The sequence below is a fragment of the Hyperolius riggenbachi genome, chromosome 5, assembly GCF_040937935.1.
Source record: "Hyperolius riggenbachi isolate aHypRig1 chromosome 5, aHypRig1.pri, whole genome shotgun sequence".
In the NCBI taxonomy this organism is placed as follows: Eukaryota; Metazoa; Chordata; class Amphibia; order Anura; family Hyperoliidae; genus Hyperolius; species Hyperolius riggenbachi.
In genome coordinates this window covers 38,086,546-38,112,129 of record NC_090650.1, presented here as the reverse complement: position 1 = coordinate 38,112,129, position 25,584 = coordinate 38,086,546, and the positions used below count along the sequence as shown (strand labels likewise).

At 48.2% G+C, this 25,584-nt stretch overlaps 1 protein-coding gene across 1 annotated transcript in view; it reads right to left on the bottom strand.

Annotated features, from left to right (window-relative positions):
• Window positions 1-25,584, bottom strand: part of ITGA8 (integrin subunit alpha 8) — a 243,799-nt gene that overhangs the window by 183,887 nt on the left and 34,328 nt on the right. The window contains exon 3 of the mRNA XM_068235491.1: window positions 5,789-5,889. Within this exon, the coding sequence (XP_068091592.1) occupies window positions 5,789-5,889 (101 nt within the window). The remainder of the gene's footprint in view (window positions 1-5,788; window positions 5,890-25,584) is intronic.

Here is a 25,584-nt window from a genome sequence, read left to right as displayed (position 1 = left end):
CTGACCAAGCTAGGTTGCTATAGAAGCAACCACTCATAAGAGCATGTGGGGAAGTACCATCCGCACTCGGCCTTGTTCCTGGAGGCAAAAAGGGGATAAAAGGCGCCCAGATGATGATAAAACTGCGTTAAAAACAGTTAAAATAGAAGGGATGAGGTAGCTTACCTCAATGATGACAAAAACTTTAATATGCATTTGGCAATGCGTTTCATGGGTCTCAGTCCACTTCCTCAGGTCGAATACAATGCCAGAGTTCCCTATAGCTGTGCCTTCAGGCGGGGTAGTCTTTTGGTTCTAGAGCATACATGTCAAACTCTGGCTCGCAAGCCAAATCTGGCCCTCAGAGCCATTAAATTTGGCTCTCAAGTGGGTTCTCCACTTTTCATTATGTTTGGCCCACTCTAGACCACCAGGGAAGCTGGTGAAACTGTGGAAGTTATGATGCTATATTGGAGGTGAAGCGCTAGAACCTAGGTTTTCAACGTGTGGTACGCGTAGCACAGGGGGTACATCTGATTGTTCCAGGGGGTACTCAGCCTTGATATACTTAACCAAATCTAACAGATTTACAGTTTTAGAAAATTATAACTCTTATTTAAACACCACCAAATTAGTGTTTTAGCTAATTAAAAGCAATAGTAAATACTTGGAAATTGTTTAGAACAATTATCATGTACTACAATTTAAATATATATTTGTTAAAGAGACTCTGAAGTCTCCCTAAAATGAGGTTTTTATTTTAAAAACCTCATTACCAATATAGTCCCTCTTAAAACGCTGCATCCCCGCGGCTGAAAACCCCCTCGATCACCCCAAACTCACTTTCTTGGTCGTGTATTTCTCGACTTTCTTGGTGGTGGATTTTGCTGCCGCCTCTATGCGCGTCAATCAACGCTTATCTCCGCCTCTCCCCTGCCGCTCTCAGTGAAGGAAGACTTAGAGGGGCGGGGGAGAGGCGGCGAGCCACACTGATTGACGTGCATAGAGGCAGAGCTGCACTGCCTCTATGCGGAAGGAGCCTGCGATGTACCCCCGTGAGTTTGGGGTGATCGAGGGTGTTTTCAGCCGCGGGAATGCGGCGTTTTAAGAGGGACTATTATGGTAATGAGGTTTTTAAAATAAAAACCTCATTTTAGGGAGACTTTAGAGTCTCTTTAAGGGGTACTTGTGATAATGTTTACTATGCTAGGGGGTACTTGGTGAGTACAGGGCTTTAAAAGGGGTACAAACCAATAAAATGTTGAGAGACCCTGCGGTAGAACACCAGGGAAGCCATATGGGTGAGGTGAGGGAAAGCACTAAACACTAGGGAAGTGTATAGGGTAGGGGGGGGTCACTAGACAACAGGGAACTGTATATGGGAGGGGGGTCACTAGACAACAGGGAACTGTATAGGGGAGAGAGGACCACTAGACACCAGAGAACTGTTTAGGGTGTGGAGGGGGGCCAATACACACCTGGAAACTTTATAAGGGAGGAAGGTGGCCAGTAGATATTGAGGTTAGCCCGTGACTAGGTCCCAGTGTACAATTTCGTCCCACTTTGTATTTGAGTTTGACACACACCCCTGATCTATCCTAGAGCCATTTTGTAACGAGAGCAACCACGTCCAGTTCGACTGGACACCCGATTGGAGTCGGATTTGTGCATCTCCACCTGTCTACAGTGGTTGGTTGCCCACCTACAACCTCCCTTTGTGAGTATCCATTCTTCTCCACCATTTGCTTCAGTAGTTTGACTTCCTACACTATTGGGGCTCTTGCTGTCTCTGTGTTTTTTGTTTTCACTCCAGGGTGCTCTCAGATCACCTTCCCTACCTGTACTTGTTCCTAGAAGAGTCTTGGTCGCAACTCCAAAAAGATTATGCTCTAGGAGGTCTTCCTAGGGCACAGCCTCGTGGGTAGGGGTAATAAGTGAAACTGGAGAAAGCTGGAGGCGATGATGGACTTATGTCTATATTCAACCCAAACAACTATGTATATAAACAGTCCTATACTGTTTTTTCTACACACCCCCATAACAATAGGAAAAGTTTGTTATATGGGTTCAGTGAATTTGGGCAGGTGAGGTGTACTGTATCTGGCACGATAACAATCTGTGTATTCTTTATAGGGGTATTTTGAAAAACAACAGGACTTCTGGCCTATTAAATTGTTCTTGGTCCCTGCAAAACTAGTTCATCTAGGATACAAACTTTTATTTACTAGACTGGAGGAAGGGGCAAGGGGCGCTTTGTCTGGTGTACCAAAACTACTAAAAACAGCCCTGGCCAGAACCCAGAACCCTTGCCTGCTCCACCCAGGTGCATCAGTGGTCCTAAAACCCCCCTCTCCCCCCGGGGAAAGTGCAGCCCCTCCCCCAAATGGAATGATAGCGTCCAGTCCGTGCCACAAGCAGTGGCTTCTGTATTTTATGTGCAGCAGCTCTTATTGGCAAAAGCAACAGCTTCCATGTAAAGGACCCCCCATGTGCATTATGACCACAGAAAATCACCTGTGTGGTCTTAGCAATAATCCAGCCCTAGACATCATGACTACCCAACTGAAGGAGACACACTGGAGATTGTAAACCTGTCCCACAGGTAACAGATATAATAAATCCTGCGCTCAATTATATTTTCCAGTACTGGAAGAGTTAAAAAAAACAGGTGTGGAGTCGGTACAAAAATCATCCGACTCCAACGCCTCAGTTTATGGAACAACCGACTCCGACTCCAGGTACCCAAAATTGCTCCGACTCCTCGACTCTGACTCCTTAGTCTCATTTTTACAAAGGCTGTGGATTGGGTTCAAAAATCATCTGACGCCTCAGTTTATTGAAACCACTGACTCCGACTCCAGGTACCCAAAATTACTCCGACTCCACAGCCCTGAAAAAAACTTCAGTTGTTATCTATGCAAAAAAAGCTTCTCTGAGCTATTCGACTCATTTGGGTGAATACATTCCTGATCTATGAAACACAGTCAAGAAACAGTGAGAGACAGCTTGACATAAGGTTTTACTTCAAGAAAGTTCAAAGGGTTCATTACGTCTCCTTTGTTTCATAGCTTAAAATATAGAGTGTGGGTTCTAACCTGCAACTGCGGAAGTATGATGCAATGTTATTTTAAAAAAAGCTATATTACTGAAAATAAAAATATGACTTTTTTCTTTGCTACTAATCTTCTATTCATTATCCATACTACATATACAATTCAGTGGCGTGGTGGTTAGCAGTCTCGTGTAGCAGTGCCGGTTCGTATCCCAGGGAGGGCACTATCTGCACGGAGGTTGTATGTTCTCCCTGTGTCTGTGTGGGTTTGTATGCCAGGAAGAGCAGTGTAAATGTAATTCTGAGGGGGACAGTGAAGGGACTTGTGAAGAGGGTTGGTGGGAGAAGTGAATGGACTGCAGGGGTTGGAGTGGGGTCTCAGGAAGCTCAGAAAGGAAGGCATTGCAGTAATCCAGACAGGAGATGACCAGAGCATGGATCAGAAGTTTGGCGGTGTGGGGGGGTTATGCATGAATTTTGGCAATGTTGTGTGGATGGTAATGGCAGGACCTGGAGACGTTCTGGAAGGGGTGGGGGTGGGGGGGGAAGGGGTGAAGGCTGAGTTAGGGTGACACTCAAGTTATCTGGTTTCAGGGAAAAAGCAGATGGACGAGTTGTTGGTAGCAATGGAAATGTTGTGGAGGGGGCTCGATGAACGGAGGGTAAGATCATGAGTTTAGTCTTTTCCAGGTTGAGTTTCAAAAACCTGTTGGACATCCAGTAGGAAATGGCAGACAGACAAGTGGAGATTTTATCCAGAGTGCAATGGGAGACATCAGAAGTGTGGAGGAAGATTCAGGCATCATCAGTTGATGCTAGATGAGGAGATAAGTTTTCCTAAAGTCATACTTTTTTTGCTCTTGTGGAGGTGAAAACCTGCAAATACTTTCTCTTTTAAGAAGGCAAAAGTTATTTTTCCCTACTGAGCTTTTAACAAAATACTAATAGTTCTGTTTCTCCACAATTTAAAGAGGAACTTTAACCCAGGATTAAGCTTCACCCCAATCAATAGCTGAGACCCCATTTCCCTCGACAAATCTTTAGATCATCAGGGACATCAGTGGGGTGATATTGTGGTGAAACTCCTCCCACAGTGTGATGTCAGGGCCTTCCCAGTTTTCTGCCCGTGAAGCTCGTTGTATTATGGGAAATAATGGGTGTTTCCAACTGCCAACCTTATTTTCACTACAGTTCCACTAATGTGGGTCACTTTAATACCCCAGCTATAGAACCTACTATAGAACCACATCAGCCCATGCCTTGCACTACTGAAGGCCAGAATAGCCTAACACAGCTGTATGCAGTTTGGATTATACGGCTCTGTAAAATGACTAGGCTGTAGGTGCGCGGGATGTACTGGCGGGTCTGGATGCATGCTTTGGGTTTTTAAGAGACAAACAGGAATAATTTGCCTGTTTCAGCCACTGTCCCAAAGCAACATAATGAGACGTACTTCTTTCTCACACGAAGGTAAGAAATTACTCACAGCTTCTGTTTTAAGAAGGCTAAACTGCAGTTTAAAAACATCAGCATCCTAGGAGGCATCTCCTTCAGGTTTCCAGGCAGGGGTGACTGCACTAGACAGTCTCCAGCAATGAGATCTGAACTGCAGAGAAAAATCTACGGGCCCTACCACACTGCATACTCTTCCATCCGATTTTCAAAGAGCCCTTGCCGATCTCAAGGGTAATGTGATTAACATAGTAATCGCAATGCCCTGTACAGAGTGGTGTACAAAAGATTTCCTGCTCGTGGCCACTTATTAAAACGGACCTGAACTCAAAACTCTCTGCTCTAAAAGATAAGCAACAGCATAAAAACATTTAAAGAAAAACTTCTTTGTTACAGCTGATACAAATTTTGCAATACATCTGCATTGTGTCTACTTCCTGCTTTCATGGAAGCAGACATATTGTTAACATCCTGCGTTTACAAATTAGCTGCTCTGCTAAGGGAGCCAGCCTGACATAGCTAAGAGCTCAAATTACACTTGTGATTAATCACAGATGAGGGGAAATTAGACCTGCTAAACTCTCTTAATACATACAGGGTGCATTTCTCTATGATTTCCTTCTGTCCTGTGCAAAAGTTCAGGTCCATTTTTATCAGGTGAGAGAACGTTTAATACGGCAGTACTCTTAAATGCTGCGTCTGCTTTCCAGCAGGGCCGGATTTAGGACAAGGCCACCTAGGCCATGGCCTAGGGCACCACAGGAGAAAGGGCACCAAACCAGCAGGCTAAACTGGTGTAAGCTTGCAAATGCTGCAATGCAGGGAGATCAGACGAGCGCCTGAACGCAGTACCCAGCTGCCAGCTGCCTGTGCAGCAGCCACCTTGCTCTCTGTACACGTTTGCATTGTGGCCAGCGGCTATGGACTTGGGCAGCATTGGAGACGGAAAGGAAAAGGAAGCTTCTGCACTGGAGACGAGCGGAGAAATGAGTGACACTGATGGCTGCTGCGGTGTGAAGGTGAGCTGGCTGCCTATACTGAAAAGGGGGGGGGGGGAGGAGGGATTAAGGGAGTCATCTGGCTACCTATACTGGGTGGAGGAGTCATCTGGCTACCTATACTGGAAGGAAGGGAGGAGAGGTAATCTTGCTACCTATACAGAAGGGGGGCGGCTGGTGACAGTGGCCTTGGACGGTAAAGAGTACAAATCCGGCCGTGCTTTCCAGTGCTGTAAAAGTACAATAAATCCATGTCTGCATGACTCTGACATCACATGTAAAGGTTTAGATTCAATTTCATGCTTACCACAACTTTTTCCTTGTGAGACCGGACTGTTGCCCCAAACCATTGTTTTGACTTGAATTCGAGTGCCTGTTTGGTTCCATTTAGCCTGGTGTGTCTGTTGCCTGCACAGGAGGAGGAACATTAGAACTCATTCAGACGCCATAAAAATAAAACATTTCATGCTAATTTGCGCTGCTGGACATGACTGGCTGGTCGCTGAGTTAAAGCTTCTCACCTAGCAAAACATTAAAATGCACTGGGGGACGTGAAACGTAAAAATGACTGTAACTTTAGACAGGCAGCAAACCAAACACGAGAACACCGCTGAGAATTGTAAAAAGCCCGAGCCTGGCATAAATACATGTCTACTAAAAACCGAAAATCCTCTTCATGCTAGAAAACATTAAAGGGGCGCTCTATGGCGAAAATTACGCTGTTCCATTATCTCCACCCTCAGTTACTTAATAGGGGCAGCATACATTTCACCATAGAGCTTGTGTTAAAAAAATAGCTCCTAACACCAATTCTTTTCTTCTACACAGCTGATCTGCATCGCTAAATCAGCTGTTCCTGACTCCAACAGCCAGTCAGTCTCTGCCACAGCTGATTTATAAGGTGGCTTACACACTGGTGCTGTTGCTTCTCACGTAACTATAATGTAACTAAATAAGCAGGCTGCTAATTAGTTAGTTACTTACCTAGCTAGTTACATTATAGTTACATACATGTGAGAAACAACAGCACAGCTCTGGTGTGTGAGCCACTTTAAATCAGCTGTGGCAAAGAGAGACAGAAGGCTGCTAGCAGTAAAGAGAGAGCAGGGAACAGCTAGCCCATCGCATCAGCACAGGAAAATAATTGGTGTTAGGGGCTATGTTTTTAACATAAGCTCTATGGTAAAAATTATGCTGTCCGTATTAAATAACATAGTTGCATAGTTACATAGTTATTTAAGTTGAAAAAAGACATACGTCCATCGAGTTCAACCAGTAACTGATAGTGGGGATAAAGGAACAGCATCATTTTCACCATAGTGCCCCAAAATTTCACTTTTTGCTGAGAGTAAGGCACTCACTGCTGTTCAGCCCTGTGCATTGCAGGAGTTAAAGGACATCTAGAAAACTCAGAATGACACCAGGTTTCTAGCATGTCGACCCAAGATTTTCCAGCATGTTCGATCGATGACTGCAGAGGGTCATCAGATCAGCGGAGAGGATCATTGGGAGACCCCTTCCCTATCTGGACCACCTCTACCACTCCAGGTTGTACTCCAGAGCATTAAAGATCACCAACGACCCCTCACACCCAGGCCATTGCTTCTTTAGTCAGCTCCCCTCGCGCCGGAGGCTCCGGTTTCGGTCCATCTTCACCAAGACCTCAAGACATAAATTCCCTCGGCTGTCAACCTTTTGAACTCTACCCACAAAATTGCCCATCCCCAGCCCACAATACGTGCACACACTGAAGCACTCTGCACATAGATGGCGCTCTAGCTTAAGTGGACTCTTTGGTTGTTTTTGTGTTGTAACTTATGCCACATTGTCTCTCTGCACCTGGTATTATGTTCTGTTCTGTATCTGTATCTATATCCTGTATCAGTACCCTGTACGTACCAAGCCCAATTCAGGGCACGACCCAGTCGTGCTTGGCGATAATAAAGATTCTGATTCTGATAAATGTTAATAAGTTTATATACGTTCTAATCATGTTAAAAATGATTTCAGCTAAAAGAGTTATCCTTTTTCTGCTACAGAAGGACAGTTTCTTTGATAGTTGTTCTTTAAGACAGAGCCTGACAGGCCTGACATTAGGGGAGGACAAGTGGGACATCAGTATGGGGCCCGAGGAGAGTCTGGGGCCCGAACAGTGGCATGCGCAGAATATCCTGAAGTCGGCCCTGGAGCCTGATAAGATAGGCTCTGTCTTTTATACTGGAGTTACTCTTTATTTGCAGCAGCTCCACTTTTCCATGTATTGTTCCCCACTTGCAACCTCCTCTGCCATGTCCAGCTGCCCTTTTGTGGAGCAGCTGCCCTAGGCCTGACCGTTGTGGCCTTGCCAGAAATCTGGCCCCATACAGCTGCAGAACTTCAATGATCTCAACAAACACTGGCCACAAATTCAAACAAGGAGGTGGATCCATGCCAAGATGCATGTACCTGACTTGGCACAGACTCTAACATTCCACACGTCTGAGCCATGTTACTATGGGACGCGTGTCTCTGGGGTGCACCTGAGCTCATTCAGAGGTAAGTATGGATATCCTTCACTCTCAGCCTCCTAGAGATCTGTGAGAAGGATATCTAGCCGGAAGAGATTAGAGCGGAGCTTTTCCAGCCAATCTCAAATCCCTGCATTAGATCAATTTCCAGACATCTGCAGAACGAAGGACTTTCCAAGTGTCCACACAGAGGTGGTCAGACTCGCTGTCCCCAAACCCCATCATTTACCGAGAATTAGCTCGACTTCAGCAGATGTTTCTGATTCCAAGCTAAGAAAGCCTATTATAACAACCTGCTATAAGATTTTTACTTGTTTATTTCACTTTGTTGTCTGATTTCCTAAATTGGTATATTCGGATTTGGTGCCGGTCCTTTTGGCGCCGGCGGGGCAGTCCAGGGACGTGTACTCAGATCTCAGCTATGTGACATTATTAATGCAGCCAGTTTTGTTGTTTCTCCCAACCCAATCTAGTCATACGGCAGCCAACCTGATCTCCAGTAACCAAAACCACCCTTCCCAACAAATGACCTAACCTCTAAATGACACTCGAAGCAAAAAAAAAACTAATGAAATAAACGATTGTATCTATCCTCCTTCTCCTAAAAATTACTTTTTAAGATATTCCATAGTTTTATTTTATGTTTAAATCTACTTTTTTAAGTTTTAACTGTTTTATTGTTTTTGCTCAATGACACATTCTTTGAAGTATGTCAGAGCTAAAATCTATGAACTAATGTCCCTTTTTATCTCTTTCCTGCTCTCAGAAGCCATTTTCTGCTAGGAAAGCGATTTATAGTTGAAATTTCTTATCAGTGAGGGTCACACTGTAGTCACTTCCTGTCTGAGTCAGGACTGAGTCAGCCACTTACATACCTGATATTTAACTCTTTCAGGCAGAGAAGGAAAAAAAAGGAACACAGCATAGTTATTAGTGTGCTTGGTACTGTACATACCCATGTCTATCTCATCACGTCACACGTGACTTTGGGTATCCTTTAATGTTATCTCCTGATGCCTAACCCTAACCTCCCCCCCCCCCCCCCCCCCTCATTGTTAATCCCTCCCTGACACCAATAAAAATTACCTCCCCCTTGCCTAACCCTTGAACGCAAACCTGTCAGTTCCTTAAGGCTTAGGAGACATCATTAGATATTTACCTCAGTGGAGGAAGGCCTCTGGAATGTTCATGTCCTCCTTGAGACCACCACTGGATGCCAAGACCTTCTGTAAATTCATGGCCGCCTCCTGTCCCTCGCCGCACTGTGCAAGCGCAGGCCACTTTACACCTGGCAGTAGGCACCATGCTACTGTGCAGTCGCAAGGTTTCCTGTGCAGTGCAGCAACACTCATTCATGGACAGGAACACACTTTTCGCTCAAAGCTCTTGTCGTAGAGGTTGAGGGCGGTTCCAGTGCTGGATTGGTGGAGGTGAGGGAGGCCTCTGAGTTGTCCTTTCCGACACTTTTTTCCCCTTCAGGTACACTTTAAGCTGATGCTGATGTTTGAATGCTGTTCTGCTACAGTTTTTAGTGTGGTAGTAGCTCCTATGCTGTAAATAATCTTTTAGAGCAAAGATGAATTGCTGAGTTTCATTCCGCTTTAAAGTGAATCTACCCCGAAACAAAAAAAAAAAGAGTTTCACTTACCTGGGGCTTCTACCAGTCCCCTGCAGCCGCCCTGTGCCCATGCTGTCATTAAACGATCCTCCAGTTTATTGCAGCCCCCAGGTGCACGCACCTCCTGATCGTGCTCCTGTGTACGGGAGCGCACTGCACATGCACAGTAGGAAAAAATCTCTACTGCACATGTGCAGAACGGTCCCAGTGGTGGGAGCATGATCAAAGATACGCCTGCGCATGCCCAGTGGCCCATCTACTCACCTTTCGGCCAGCCAGAATAGGGGCGCCGCTGGGGACTGGAGGGACACTTAATGACAGCGCGGGCACAGGGCAGCTGCAGGGGCGCTGGTAGAAGCCCCAGGTAAGTGAAACTTTTTTTTTGGTTTCAGTTCAGGTTCCCTTTAACTGGACTGTTGTCTGCACTATGGGGGTTACCTGTTCTTATAAAATGCCCAGGATTCCCCTCCACTCATTAGAACTGAACAAGTTACTCAGTAGGAGAGAGGACACCTTATCTACTACGGAAAACAGCTTTTAGTTAAAGCGTACCTTATTTGGGTAATAATAAAATGCTGTTATTAAGCTATGCAGGCCACGGCAGACACGGGCTGGGGTGCAAAACACGTCTTGTTCAGGTTTCAGTGCATTAGTCCCATAGACTGAAATATTAATCCAGCCTTCGAGTGATTATTTGTCACTGTCAGACTTACATCTTCAGATTTAAAAATAGCATCTCCCTGACATAAATAGTATGGATTAATGTAGTGCTGCTGTCTGGGCGAACTGTGTTTACTACAGAACGTGAGTTTACACTGTAACTATAGAATGGATTCCGGAGCTCGGGAGCGGGAGGTGGAAAGATACAGACACGTTATGTAAACTCCGCTAACATCTAAAAGCAAAGTTGGCACAGAAAACACTAAGTCCCCATACTCATTATGGATGTCCAGGCAGTGCAAGCTTCATAAGTCATTCCCATTCCCCAGCTTTTGTATTAATAAGATTGTACTGTATTTGTAACAGAACATGAACAACCTTAGGAAAGAAAGGAAACTACTCAGTGGCGTAGCTAAGGAGCTGTGGGCCCCGATGCAAGTTTTACAATGGGGCCCCCCAAGCACTCTATACATAGCAATTGATACGTTGCACCAAAACCTGCCAATGGCAACTACAGAGTCAGAGGTGCAAGGAAGGGATGGGAAACAGTTTGTTAATGATTACCACTATTCAAAGTATCTATAGAAGTGATTATTATGAGCACAGGACCAATAGAGAGCTAATACTGTAGTTGAGGGAGGGCCCTTTGGGGCCCCTCTGGCCCAAGGGCCCCGATGCGGTCGCTACCGCTGCACCCCCTATTGCTACGCCCCTGAAACTACTGACCAACAAGCAGAGGCGTAGCTAGAGATTAATGGGCCCAATAGCAGAATTTTGATGTGACCGTGAGACCTCGGCACTCATGAGCAATGCCACCTGCCCCTATCCTATGGGATATACTGTAAGTTGACCGGCCAATGTACATTCCTATGCAACCTACACTGCAAACAGTCTATGCCATAGACTCTATGGGTACTGAGCTAAAGTCAGAGCATGAAGCGAAACAGGAAAATAAATAATGAAAACATCAATTACCGCTTGGGCCTCATTTTGCACAAGGGCCCCATAGCAGCTGATATCACCAGTCACGCTGTCCCTCCAGGCTCTGCCACCAGTCACACTGTCCCTCCAGGCTCTGCCACCAGTCACACTGTCCCTCCAGGCTCTGCCACCAGTCACACTGTCCCTCCAGGCTCTGCCACCAGTCACACTGTCCCTCCAGGCTCTACCACCAGTCACACTGTCCCTCCAGGCTCTGCCACTAGTCACACTGTCCCTCCAGGCTCTGCCACCTGTCACTGTCCCTCCAGGCTCTGCCACCAGTCACACTGTCCCACCAGGCTCTGCCATCAGTCACACTGTCCCTCCAGGCTCTGCCATCAGTCACACCGTCCCTCCAGGCTCTGCCACCAGTCACACTGTCCCTCCAGGCTCTGCCACCTGTCACTGTCCCTCCAGGCTCTGCCACCAGTCACACTGTCCCACCAGGCTCTGCCACCTGTCACTGTCCCTCCAGGCTCTGCCACCAGTCACACCGTCCCTCCAGGCTCTGCTATCAGTCACACTGTCCCTCCAGGCTCTGCCACTAGTCACACTGTCACTCCAGGCTCTGCCACCAGTCACACTGTCCCTCCAGGCTCTGCCACCTGTCACTGTCCCTCCAGGCTCTGCCACCAGTCACACTGTCCCACCAGGCTCTGCCACCTGTCACTGTCCCTCCAGGCTCTGCCACCAGTCACACCGTCCCTCCAGGCTCTGCTATCAGTCACACTGTCCCTCCAGGCTCTGCCACCAGTAACACTGTCCCTCCAGGCTCTGCCACCTGTCACTGTCCCTCCAGGCTCTGCCACCAGTCACACTGTCCCTCCAGGCTCTGCCACCTGTCACTGTCCCTCCAGGCTCTGCCACCAGTCACACCGTCCCTCCAGGCTCTGCTATCAGTCACACTGTCCCTCCAGGCTCTGCCACCAGTCACACTGTCCCTCCAGGCTCTACCACCAGTCACACTGTCCCTCCAGGCTCTGCCATCAGTCACACCGTCCCTCCAGGCTCTGCCACTAGTCACACTGTCCCTCCAGGCTCTGCCATCAGTCACACCGTCCCTCCAGGCTCTGCCACTAGTCACACTGTCACTCCAGGCTCTGCCACCAGTCACACTGTCCCTCCAGGCTCTGCCACCTGTCACTGTCCCTCCAGGCTCTGCCACCAGTAACACTGTCCCTCCAGGCTCTGCCACCTGTCACTGTCCCTCCAGGCTCTGCCACCAGTCACACTGTCCCTCCAGGCTCTGCCACCTGTCACTGTCCCTCCAGGCTCTGCCACCAGTCACACCGTCCCTCCAGGCTCTGCTATCAGTCACACTGTCCCTCCAGGCTCTGCCACCAGTCACACTGTCCCTCCAGGCTCTGCCACTAGTCACACTGTCCCTCCAGACTCTGCCACCAGTCATACTGTCCTTCCAGGCTCTGCCACCAGTCACACTGTCCCTCCAGGCTCTGCCACCAGTCACGCTGTCCCTCCAGGCTCTGCCATCAGTCACTCTGTCCCTCCAGGCTCTGCCACTAGTCACACTGTCCCTCCAGACTCTGCCACCAGTCATACTGTCCTTCCAGGCTCTGCCACCAGTCACACTGTCCCTCCAGGCTCTGCCACCAGTCGCACTGTCCCTCCAGGCTCTGCCACCAGTCACACTGTCCCTCCAGGCTCTACCACCAGTCACACTGTCCCTCCAGGCTCTGCTATCAGTCACACTGTCCCTCCAGGCTCTACCACCAGTCACACTTTCCCTCCAGGCTCTGCCACCAGTCACACTGTCCCTCCAGGCTCTACCACCAGTCACACTTTCCCTCCAGGCTCTGCCACCAGTCACACTATCCCACCAGGCTCTGCCATCAGTCACACTGTCCCTCCAGGCTCTGCCACCAGTCACACCGTCCCTCCAGGCTCTGCCATCAGTCACACTGTCCCTCCAGGCTCTACCACCAGTCACACCGTCCCTCCAGACTCTGCCACCAGTCACACTGTCCCTCCAGACTCTGCCACCAGTCACACCGTCCCTCCAGGCTCTGCCACCAGTCACACTGTCCCTCCAGGCTCTGCCACCAGTCACACTGTCCCTCCAGGCTCTACCACCAGTCACACTGTCCCTCCAGGCTCTGCCATCAGTCACACCGTCCCTCCAGGCTCTGCCACTAGTCACACTATCCCTCCAGGCTCTGCCATCAGTCACACCGTCCCTCCAGGCTCTGCCACTAGTCACACTGTCACTCCAGGCTCTGCCACCAGTCACACTGTCCCTCCAGGCTCTGCCACCTGTCACTGTCCCTCCAGGCTCTGCCACCAGTCACACTGTCCCTCCAGGCTCTGCCACCTGTCACTATCCCTCCAGGCTCTGCCACCAGTCACACTGTCCCTCCAGGCTCTGCCACCTGTCACTGTCCCTCCAGGCTCTGCCACCAGTCACACTGTCCCTCCAGGCTCTGCCACCAGTCACACCGTCCCTCCAGGCTCTGCTATCAGTCACACTGTCCCTCCAGGCTCTGCCACCAGTCACACTGTCCCTCCAGGCTCTGCCACTAGTCACACTGTCCCTCCAGACTCTGCCACCAGTCATACTGTCCTTCCAGGCTCTGCCACCAGTCACACTGTCCCTCCAGGCTCTGCCACCAGTCACGCTGTCCCTCCAGGCTCTGCCATCAGTCACTCTGTCCCTCCAGGCTCTGCCACTAGTCACACTGTCCCTCCAGACTCTGCCACCAGTCATACTGTCCTTCCAGGCTCTGCCACCAGTCACACTGTCCCTCCAGGCTCTGCCACCAGTCGCACTGTCCCTCCAGGCTCTGCCACCAGTCACACTGTCCCTCCAGGCTCTACCACCAGTCACACTGTCCCTCCAGGCTCTGCCATCAGTCACACTGTCCCTCCAGGCTCTACCACCAGTCACACTTTCCCTCCAGGCTCTGCCACCAGTCACACTGTCCCTCCAGGCTCTACCACCAGTCACACTTTCCCTCCAGGCTCTGCCACCAGTCACACTATCCCACCAGGCTCTGCCATCAGTCACACTGTCCCTCCAGGCTCTGCCACCAGTCACACCGTCCCTCCAGGCTCTGCCATCAGTCACACCGTCCCTCCAGGCTCTACCACCAGTCACACCGTCCCTCCAGACTCTGCCACCAGTCACACCGTCCCTCCAGACTCTGCCACCAGTCACACCGTCCCTCCAGGCTCTGCCATCAGTCACACTGTCCCTCCAGGCTCTACCACCAGTCACACTTTCCCTCCAGGCTCTGCCACCAGTCACACTGTCCCTCCAGGCTCTACCACCAGTCACACTTTCCCTCCAGGCTCTGCCACCAGTCACACTATCCCACCAGGCTCTGCCATCAGTCACACTGTCCCTCCAGGCTCTGCCACCAGTCACACCGTCCCTCCAGGCTCTGCCATCAGTCACACTGTCCCTCCAGGCTCTACCACCAGTCACACCGTCCCTCCAGGCTCTGCCACCAGTCACACCGTCCCTCCAGACTCTGCCACCAGTCACACTGTCCCTCCAGGCTCTGCTATTAGTCACCTATTAGTCACACTGTCCCTCCAGGCTCTGCCACCAGTCACACCGTCCCTCCAGGCTCTGCCATCAGTCACTCTGTCCCTCCAGGCTCTGCCACCAGTCACACTTTCCCTCCAGGCTCTGCCATCAGTCACACTTTCCCTCCAGGCTCTGCCATCAGTCACACTGTCGCTCCAGGCTCTGCCATCAGTCACACTGTTGCTCCAGGCTCTGCCACCAGTCACACTGTCCTTCCAGGCTCTGCCACCAGTCACACTGTCCCTCCAGGCTCTGCCACCAGTCACACTTTCCCTCCAGGCTCTGCCATCAGTCACACTGTCCCTCCAGGCTCTGCCACCAGTCACACTTTCCCTCCAGGCTCTGCCATCAGTCACACTGTCCCTCCAGGCTCTGCCATCAGTCACACTTTCCCTCCAGGCTCTGCCATCAGTCACACTTTCCCTCCAGGCTCTGCCATCAGTCACACTTTCCCTCCAGGCTCTGCCACCAGTCACACCGTCCCTCCAGGCTCTGCCATCAGTCACTCTGTCCCTCCAGGCCCTGCCACCAGTCACACTTTCCCTCCAGGCTCTGCCATCAGTCACACTTTCCCTCCAGGCTCTGCCATCAGTCACACTGTCGCTCCAGGCTCTGCCATCAGTCACACTGTTGCTCCAGGCTCTGCCACCAGTCACACTGTCCTTCCAGGCTCTGCCACCAGTCACACTTTCCCTCCAGGCTCTGCCATCAGTCACACTGTCCCTCCAGGCTCTGCCACCAGTCACACTTTCCCTCCAGGCTCTGCCACCAGTCACACTGTCCCTCCAGGCTCTGCCACCAGTCACACTTTCCCTCCAGGCTCTGCCACCAGTCACACTATCCCACCAGGCTCTGCCACCAGTCACACTGTCCCTCCAGGCTCTGCCACCAGTCACACCGTCCCTCCAGGCTCTGCCATCAGTCACACTGTCCCTCCAGGCTCTACCACCAGTCACACCGTCCCTCCAGACTCTGCCACCAGTCACACTGTCCTTCCAGGCTCTGCCATCAGTCACACTGTCCCTCCAGGCTCTACCACCAGTCACACCGTCCCTCCAGACTCTGCCACCAGTCACACTTTCCCTCCAGGCTCTGCCATCAGTCACACTTTCCCTCCAGGCTCTGCCATCAGTCACACTGTCCCTCCAGGCTCTGCTATTAGTCACACTGTTGCTCCAGGCTCTGCCACCAGTCACACTGTCCCTCCAGGCTCTGCCACCAGTCACACTGTCCCTCCAGACTCTGCCACTAGTCACACCGTCCCTCCAGGCTCTGCCATCAGTCACACTGTCCCTCCAGGCTCTGCCACCAGTCACACTGTCCTTCCAGGCTCTGCTATTAGTCACACTGTCCCTCCAGGCTCTGCTACCAGTCACACTGTCCCTCCAGGCTCTGCCACCAGTCACACTGTCCCTCCAGGCTCTGCCACCAGTCACATTGCCCCTCCAGGCTCTACCACCAGTCACACTGTCCCTCCAGACTCTGCCACCAGTCACACTGTTGCTCCAGGCTCTGCCACCAGTCACACTGTCCCTCCAGGCTCTGCCACCAGTCACACTGTCCCTCCAGGCTCTGCCACCAGTCACACTGTCCCTCCAGACTCTGCCACCAGTCACACCGCCCCTCCAGGCTCTGCCATCAGTCACACTGTCCCTCCAGGCTCTGCCACCAGTCACACTGTCCTTCCAGGCTCTGCTATTAGTCACACTGTCCCTCCAGGCTCTGCCACCAGTCACACTGTCCCACCAGGCTCTGCCACCAGTCACACTGTCCCTCCAGACTCTGCCACCAGTCACACCGTCCCTCCAGACTCTGCCACCAGTCATACTGTCACACTGGGAAAGCACAGGAAAAGGATGGGTCCACTAACACCACCAGGGGAGGGATGGGGGAAGCCACTAGACCACCGGGGAAGCTTTATTAGGGAGGGGGGAAAACCATTAGACACCAGAGAGGCTTTATTGGTGAAGGGAGAAGCCACTTGACACCAGGGAAGCTTCGTTGGGGAGTGGGGGGGGGGGGGGCAACTAGATTGGGAAGGGGGAAAACCACTAGACACCAGGGAAGCTTCATTGGGAACAGGGGAAACAACTAGACACCGGGGAAGCTTTATTGGGGAGGGGGAACCACTAGACGTCAGGGAAACTTTATTGTAAAGGGGTGGGGGGAACCACTAGACACCAGGGAACTTTATTAGTGGCTCATCACATGTACAGTTGGGGTATGGCTAAAGGTATGGTGGGGCCTTAGTGTCCCTTTTCCCCAGCTTTAAAAGTTGGGAGGTATGTACTTCTACTTGGTAAATAGCAACCACATGGGGAGCGCCAATACACGTGTATGCCAACCAACCACCGGTGGCAGGACGCTCACCCTGTTTAATTCCTGGTTTCCTCTCTCATACACTGCAATGGTATACAATCCAAACAACAGCACCTTACCTCCCTCCTTGTTACATCTGTGGCCGGCCATAGAGCAATCATCTCATCACCAACAGAAATAAAGATCCTACTACCTCTAGAAACATATGAAATATTGGTCACAAGGGGACTGATGCTTAAACTGTATGTTTTTTTCTTTTAAATAAGTTTTATGGTTTTCAGGCAGCTGTGAAGGCATGCTGGTAATTGTAGTACGGCAGCATCTGGAGAGCTGCAGGTTGTCTACCTCTGCTCTCATAGAAGTGCCATATAGATCTTACACATGGTCCTGTAAAGGGAACCATATGGCTAAGAGCAAAGGACAATTACAAAGGATACCAACTTCCCAAGCCCTAATATAAAGCAGACGGCCTCCTCCCTCACTCTTCTGTGATGTGATTTCCCACGTGCTGCAGCCAGCGATGTGTCCCACGTGTCATCGCTGATGGACTTCTCACTGGCAGCACAAGGGCCAAAGCTGCTCACATGTATCTGTCTGCTGTGCTGCTCCCTGCAACCAGCAGCACAGGCTCTGAGCATGCAGCCATCATCCCAGGGAAAGCTTAAAGGATACCCGAGGTGACATGTGACATGATGAGATAGACATGTGTATGTACAGTGCCAAGCACACAAATAACTATGCTGTGTTCCTCTTTTTCTTTCTCTACCTGAAAGAGTTAAATATCAGGTATGTAAGTGGCTGACTCAGTCCTGACTCAGACAGGAAGTGACTACAGTGTGACCCTCACCGATAAGAAATTCCAACTATAAAACACTTTCCTAGCAGAAAATGACTACTGAGAGCAAGAACGAGATAAAAAGGGGAATTTCTTATTGGTGAGGGTCACACTGTAGTCACTTTCTGTCTGAGTCAGGACTGAGTCAGCCACTTACATACCAGATATTTAACTCTTTCAGGCAGAGAAAGAAAAAAAGGAACACAGCATAGTTATTTGTGTGCTAGGCACTGTACATACCCATGTCTATCTCACCATGTCACATGTCACCTCGGGTATCCTTTAAAGGAGTACTAAAGCAAAAAAAGAAAGCAGTTAAAGGACAAAAATAAACTAATGAAATAAACAATTGTATCTATCTTCCTTCTCCTAAAAATGACTTTTTAAGATATTCACAGTTTGATTTTATGTTTAAATCTACTTTTTAAGTTTAAACTGTTTTATTGCTTTTGCTCAATGACACATTCATTGAAGTATGCCAGAGCTAAAATCCATGAACTACTGACCCTTTTTATCTCTTTCCTGCTCTCAGAAGCTATTTTCTGCTAGGAAAGTGTTTTATAGTTGGAATTTCTTATCAGTGAGGGTCACACTGCAGTCACTTCCTGTCTGAGTCAGGACTGAGTCAGCCACTTACATACCTGATATTTAACTCTTTCAGGCAGAGAAAGAAAAAAAGGAACACATCATAGTTATTTGTGTGCTAGGCACTGTACATACACATGTCTATCTCATCATGTCATATGTCACTTCGGGTATTCTTTTAAAAGCTGACAGAACCGACAGGTTCTGGACTAGTCCATCTCCTCATGGGGGATTCTCAGGGTTTTCTTTGTTTTCAAAAGTATTCCCTGAACGGCAGTTTAACTGCCAAAATAGTAAACTACCAGCCAGCCTCCCTACTCACTTGCACACTATTTTGTCAGTTAGACTTAGCAACTGCCGTTCAGGGAATGCTTATGAAAACTAAGGGCCCATTTCCATTGGCAAAAGTGATGCGATGCAGCCGGCGCCCGCGTCACTTCCGCATCTCCCACTGCGGAAGTCAATTGAAGAGCTGGGACGCGGCTGCGGCCTGATGCGCATGCTGCAGATTCTCGGATCGCTCCGCACAACATGTACGCAGTGGAAACTCTTCCATTGCCGTGCGGTGCGGCGGATTTGAAGTGAGCACCAGCGTACGGGAGCGGAGCGCGGCCATACGGGAGTCACAGAGAGGGAACGGGACGCCAATTGTACGCCGAGACCGGACGCTTATACAGACCCCGCTGTTGGTCCACTGATGTGCACTTTATACAAGATAGCATTTGGTGCGCAGGTGTTTTACATATGTAGAAGGTGTTATGCTATGCTGATTTTATATTTTTACATGGACGGATTTTCTATGGATGGAAGTTTTTACTGAATTATTAAAAGAAGCCGAAAACAGTGATTGCCAGTGAGGTTATTGAACAAAAGCGATAGATCCACCTGTGTTTTGAGGTGGCCAGCATCTGGGAGCGTCTGATAAAGTGGAGAACGCAATTCAACTATATTGACAACAGAAAACTGTACGGTGTGTACCTAGCATTAAGGGGCCCATACACTGGTCGATTTCAGCCATTGATCGATCGATTCTATAGAATCAATGGATCAATCATAAATCGATTCTTTCAAATCTATCAATGGATGAATTTGTGTCCGATTTCGATCGATTTCGATGGATTTGATCTATCTGACATAATGGAAAATCTAGGTCGATCTGCTGCTGGCAGCAGATTGATGGCCCATAGAGTTGCATTGCATCTAATGGTCCAATAATGCATTTAGATAGATTTCATTCTGAAGTCTATTGGAAATCTGTTCCTAGTGTGTGGCGCACATCAGATAGATTCCTGTCAGATTAGACTTGACAGACATCTGACAGAAATCTATCTGATGGTCGAATCTGCTGCAAATCTATAAATGTATGGCCACCTTTACTCACATATTTGTGGCCTGAATCCCATATTTGTAATCTGTTATCTGCATATCCCCCTCATCAGTGTGCTCTCTGTAACCTATTCTATTCCTGCCTGTGACTACATCAGACCAGGGCCCTGATCCAATTAACATGTCTCCAGAGTTATTCATCCTATCTACAGAAATGCCTCGTCCACATCTAGCAAGTGAAAAATACTATAAGTAGGTAAGAAAACAAATGGCTTGAGATCATTGGGGGCAACCTATTGTACATAGCTTTTGCTAGCTGGGGACTGAAAAATAATTTATTGATGAAGGTGTGAAAACCTCTCCAGTCAGAAAATGCAGGAGGACAGTGAATGGAATCAGGATGTAATAATAGATCCCAGATATGGGATTAAGATCACAGATAACTAATGATGAAACACACAAAAGTGCAGAGAATGGAGATCAGTGCAGGAAGCAGGGGAAATACGAGACAGGTCATTTCAGCGCACGTTCCTCCCCGCACTGCGTCTGACCGGGGTGCCACCATAGACATAATGTCTATGGTCGGTCAGCGGAGTAATGCATGGTACACACAGTGCAATTTTCTGTCAGATTGACGGCCGAATTAATTTTTTCTGACAGGTCCAATCTTATTTTCGATCGTTTTTCTGAGCGATTTTGTATAGAAGTGATTGGAAAATTGATAAGAGAAACTATTGGAAATCAATCAGACTTGTCAGAAATAATCAAATGGACCTGTCTATCTGACCGCAAATTGCATGGTGTGTACTAGTAATGGTCAAGTAGATGCAAATCAATGTAAATGTTTATGCAAATGTATGCAGCTTGAAAATGAACCAATCAAATTTCACCTCAGCAGGATTTGATTGGTTCATTTTCAAGCTGCACAAATTTGCATAAAAATGTGCATACATTTGCATCAACTCAACATTATTTGCATCCCCTTGACCATCACTAGTGTGTACCAGACATAATTCGGGTGCCGCCGATGGCCAGACTCCAAATTATTTCTTCCTCCGAGTTGCTATGACTCTGAGGGGCGAACAGTAATTAACACCGCCCGGTATTTCAGCGACAGCAGGGAGAGCCGTCATTCAGGCTCACCCTGCGCCAGAGTGAGCGGGCGGCAGGAGGCCATGTACGTGGGAAAGCAGCTACAGCAGCAGTAAGCAGTATGGCAGTGCTGTATACGGTGGAGTGCCAACATATTACACAGCACTGTACAATAATTAAGGGCACAGAAGACAACCCTGCACACGTGACAAGTACACACTATGGCAAAGGAATAGAAGAGGACCTGTCCAATCTAGCTTAGAATCAGTTACTGCCTGCGGAAGGATTTTACGTTTTGCCCACAAATAAGCATTAAGGATACTTTTATTGATCGGCCATGCCAGAAAAATGAGATCAGGTGTGTGGTGATGGATGGAGAGGTCTGCATTCTATTTCTAGGAATAGATTTTTGAGATAAGCCATTCAGTTAGATCATTTCATGCATGATCGACATAATATCATCTCCACGCCACTCCCTGCAAACCCTCCACTGCTGCCAGCCCCGGGCCTAAAGCTCTGCTTGCATATCGGTGATCTGAGGATCAGGGTTAGCGAAAGGGTCAGGTGCAGGACAAAGGGGAAGGTTAGTATTAGGTACAGGAGGAAGAATAAGGGCTATGTATGTTAGGTACATAAGAAAGGGTAATGGTAATGTTAGGTACAGGAGGAAGGGAATGTGTAGTGTTAGGTACTGGAGGAAGGATAAGGGTCATGTTAGATACAGGAGGAAGTGGAATGTGTAGTGTTAGGTACAGGAGGAAGGATAAGGGTCATGTTAGATACAGGAGGAAGGATAAGGGTTATGTTAGGTACAGGAGGAAGGATAAGGATCATGTTAGGTACAGGAGGAAGTGGAATGTGTAGTGTTAGGTACTGGTGGAAGGATAAGGGTCATGTTAGATACAGGAGGAAGTGGAATGTGTAGTGTTAGGTACTGGAGGAAGGATAAGGGTCATGTTAGATACAGGAGGAAGGATAAGGGTTATGTTAGGTACAGGAGGAAGGATAAGGATCATGTTAGGTACAGGAGGAAGTGGAATGTGTAGTGTTAGGTACAGGAGGAAGGATAAGGGTCCTGTTAGGTACAGGAGGAAGGGAATGTGAACTGTTAGGTACAGGAGGAAGGATAAGGATCATGTTAGGTACAGGAGGAAGTGGAATGTGTAGTGTTAGGTACTGGAGGAAGGATAAGGGTCATGTTAGATACAGGAGGAAGGATAAGGGTTATGTTAGGTACTGGAGGAAGGATAAGGGTTATGTTAGGTACAGGAGGAAGGAAATGTGTAGTGTTAGGTACTGGAGGAAGGATAAGGGTCCTGTTAGGTTCAGGAGGAAGGGAATGTGTAGTGTTAGGTACTGGAGGAAGGATAAGGGTCCTGTTAGGTACAGGAGGAAGTAGAATGTGTAGTGTTAGGTACTGGAGGAAGGATAAGGGTCATGTTAGGTACAGGAGGAAGGGAATGTGAACTGTTAGGTACTGGAGGAAGGATAAGGGTCCTGTTAGGTACAGGAGGAAGGGAATGTGTAGTGTTAGGTACTGGAGGAAGGATAAGGGTCCTGTTAGGTACAGGAGGAAGTAGAATGTGTAGTGTTAGGTACAGGAGGAAGGATAAGGGTCCTGTTAGGTACAGGAGGAAGTAGAATGTGTAGTGTTAGGTACTGGAGGAAGGATAAGGGTCCTGTTAGGTACAGGAGGAAGGGAATGTGTAGTGTTAGGTACTGGAGGAAGGATAAGGGTCCTGTTAGGTACAGGAGGAAGGGAATGTGTAGTGTTAGGTACTGGAGGAAGGATAAGGGTCCTGTTAGGTACAGGAGGAAGGGAATGTGTAGTGTTAGGTACTGGAGGAAGGATAAGGGTCCTGTTAGGTACAGGAGGAAGGGAATGTGTAGTGTTAGGTACTGGAGGAAGGATAAGGGTCCTGTTAGGTACAGGAGGAAGTAGAATGTGTAGTATTAGGTACTGGAGGAAGGATGAGGGTTATGTTAGGTACAGGAGAAAAGATAAGGGTCATGATAGTTACATAAGAGAAGGATAATAATTAGGTACAAGAGAAGGGGGAAGGGTAGTGTTGGGTACAGGAGGAAGAATAAGAGTCATGTTAGGTGCATAAGAAAGGGTAAGGGTAATGTTAGGTGCAGGTGAAAGGGAATGTGTAGTGTTAGGTACCCTTACCCTTCCTCCTGTACCTAACACTACACATTCCCTTTCTCCTGCACCTAACCTAAAGGGTCATGTTAAGTACATAAAAGAAGCATAATAATTAGGTACAGGAGAAAGGGGAAGGGTAGTGTTTGGTATATGATAAAGGAGGAAGGGTAGTGTTAAGAATAGTAGAACAAAGAAGGTTAGTGTTAGGCATAGGAGTCTTTATGTTTTCCTAAATAATACATGTGTGGTTTATTTATTGCATTGCTGAGTATAATAATACTCTCATTTGAATATTGTAATGTGAAGTCAGACAGGATAGAAGTTTGGCAGCTGTCTGCAGACTGGGAAGCGTGCCATGATCTATAATTGCAGAGAGAGAGAAGCGAGCGGACTTCTATTACACGTCCCTCATAAGTGAGCGTCTATAAATAGCTCACTAGTAATGTGCAGTATTCCAGGCAGAGGTAAGAGCGCACATCTGGCTGGTGGAGGGCTGATCTCTGACATAACTCTACGGAACATGGCAGGAATCTTACATAAACTGTCAGTAAGCGTGAGAGAGCAATGCTCTATAAAATACTAGAATCTATTTATCTCACGCTGACATCATGTTTATCATCACAGGAATGTTATATAATATCAATCCACCTTCAAATATACTTTTCATAGGGATAGCTTAGTGAGAAGTGTTCCCACACCGGCCTCTCAGGCTGGCCATACACGGTTTCATTTTTCAAATCGATTCACAGTCAATTTGAACGTTTTGATCAAATCTGCTGGTGATCTATTATCCCAACATGCTAAAGGAGACTGGAGGTGGTGCCCTTAATGATTCTTAAAGTGAACCTCCAGACTATCTACTCAGCAGAACTGAAAAGGCTTGGTGTTTCTTTAACAGTTTCACAGCATCAGAACTTTGTTTTTCTTACCAAAGCAAAAAAAAAAAAAAGAGTAAAAAAAAAGCTGTGCATGAGCAGCCTCATTCTACTGAGCATGCTCGGTTCTCACTAGCGCATGCCCAGTCCAGACGCGCCCATACACGGCCAGGAGCGTGGCCAGAAGATGAAGAGGGAGCCAGTTCTGGAATGGTGGGCTGTACGATGATCTGAGAAGCCTCTGGACCATACTTATAATTATACACAGGGCTGCGCTGCCTATATTACATACACTTTCACCAATATATTTTTATCAACCAGTTCATTGCAATCACAATTAGACCTGCAAAAAATGCCCTGTTATAAAAGTGGTGGGATCGCTATTGCACTGTTCCAAATAAATATAATGTCAAAAGGCTGAATCGCGCTCTCCACTCTGTTGGATGCTTCCTGTAAAATACAAAAAAGAGAACTCCACATAACGTAACTCTGTATCAACAAATCCACAGGCACCCGTGTCATAGTGATTAGTGCAACACTCGTGGGCACACAACTCGTTTCACACTCTCAGTTTATTTCGCTCACCAGACGCTGGCCACCTCAAATAACAGGTGGATCTATCGTTTGTTTCAATAACCTCACTGACAATCTCTCTTTTCAACTTGTCTTTAAGATCACGGTAAAAATCCAATCCATAGAAAATATAAAATCAAACATAGCGTAAAACCTTTTAAACAAGTAAAAGAACCTGCGCAACAAATGCACACTCACATATATTGTCTTGTATATATTGCACATCAATGGACCAACAGCGGGGTCTGCTCAAGCATCTGGCCTGGTTCCGTCTCGTCGCGGTGGAGAGCCCGAGGAAGGTTAATAGTTTATTTTAGACAGAGGTTAAATGATCATCCAGAAAAGGATGAAGATGAAATGGGGCCCAAGGCAAGATAGCAGTTTTTGCCCACCGCTGATGGTCACCTGACTTTTTAGTTAGATTTGGTGGGGGCAGCATCCAGCATCCTAGACTTTCTGCCGGCCCTAAACAACTGCCTAGGTTTGCCTTGTGGATGATCCAGCTCTGCAGTCATTGACCCTGTAATGATCTTGCTACCAAACAACCCCATCGTAACCTGGCTGCCCCTCTTCCTCTAACCTTTTTGCAGAGAAAAAAAGAGGGGGACACCGAGAGCCCACTATAGCGTAGTACGTATTAGTGGTGAGAGAATACTGTATGTAAAGTAAATAGAGTAATACTCACAAACCAGGGTAACCCCTTAGGCAACCACTGAATAAGCAGGTGGGGAGAACGAACCTGTCCCCACTCAGGATTAAAGAAGTCGCTCTCTGTAGGTGGGATTGGGAAGAAATATAGGAGAATTTCCGCCCTTCCACCAAGGGTGGAATGATACAGTATCAAAAAGAGCAGAGGCGCCAACAGGATAAAATAAGATAACATTTTTAAAACATGGAAGTGGTGGGGGTGGACCCTTACCCACTCCAAAGGACACGACAAAGGGAGCGTGTTAAGATATAACACAAAGATTTATTTATACACTCCACAAAGGTTTGCAACGCGTTTCATGGGCGTGACCCCGCTTCATCAGGCAGT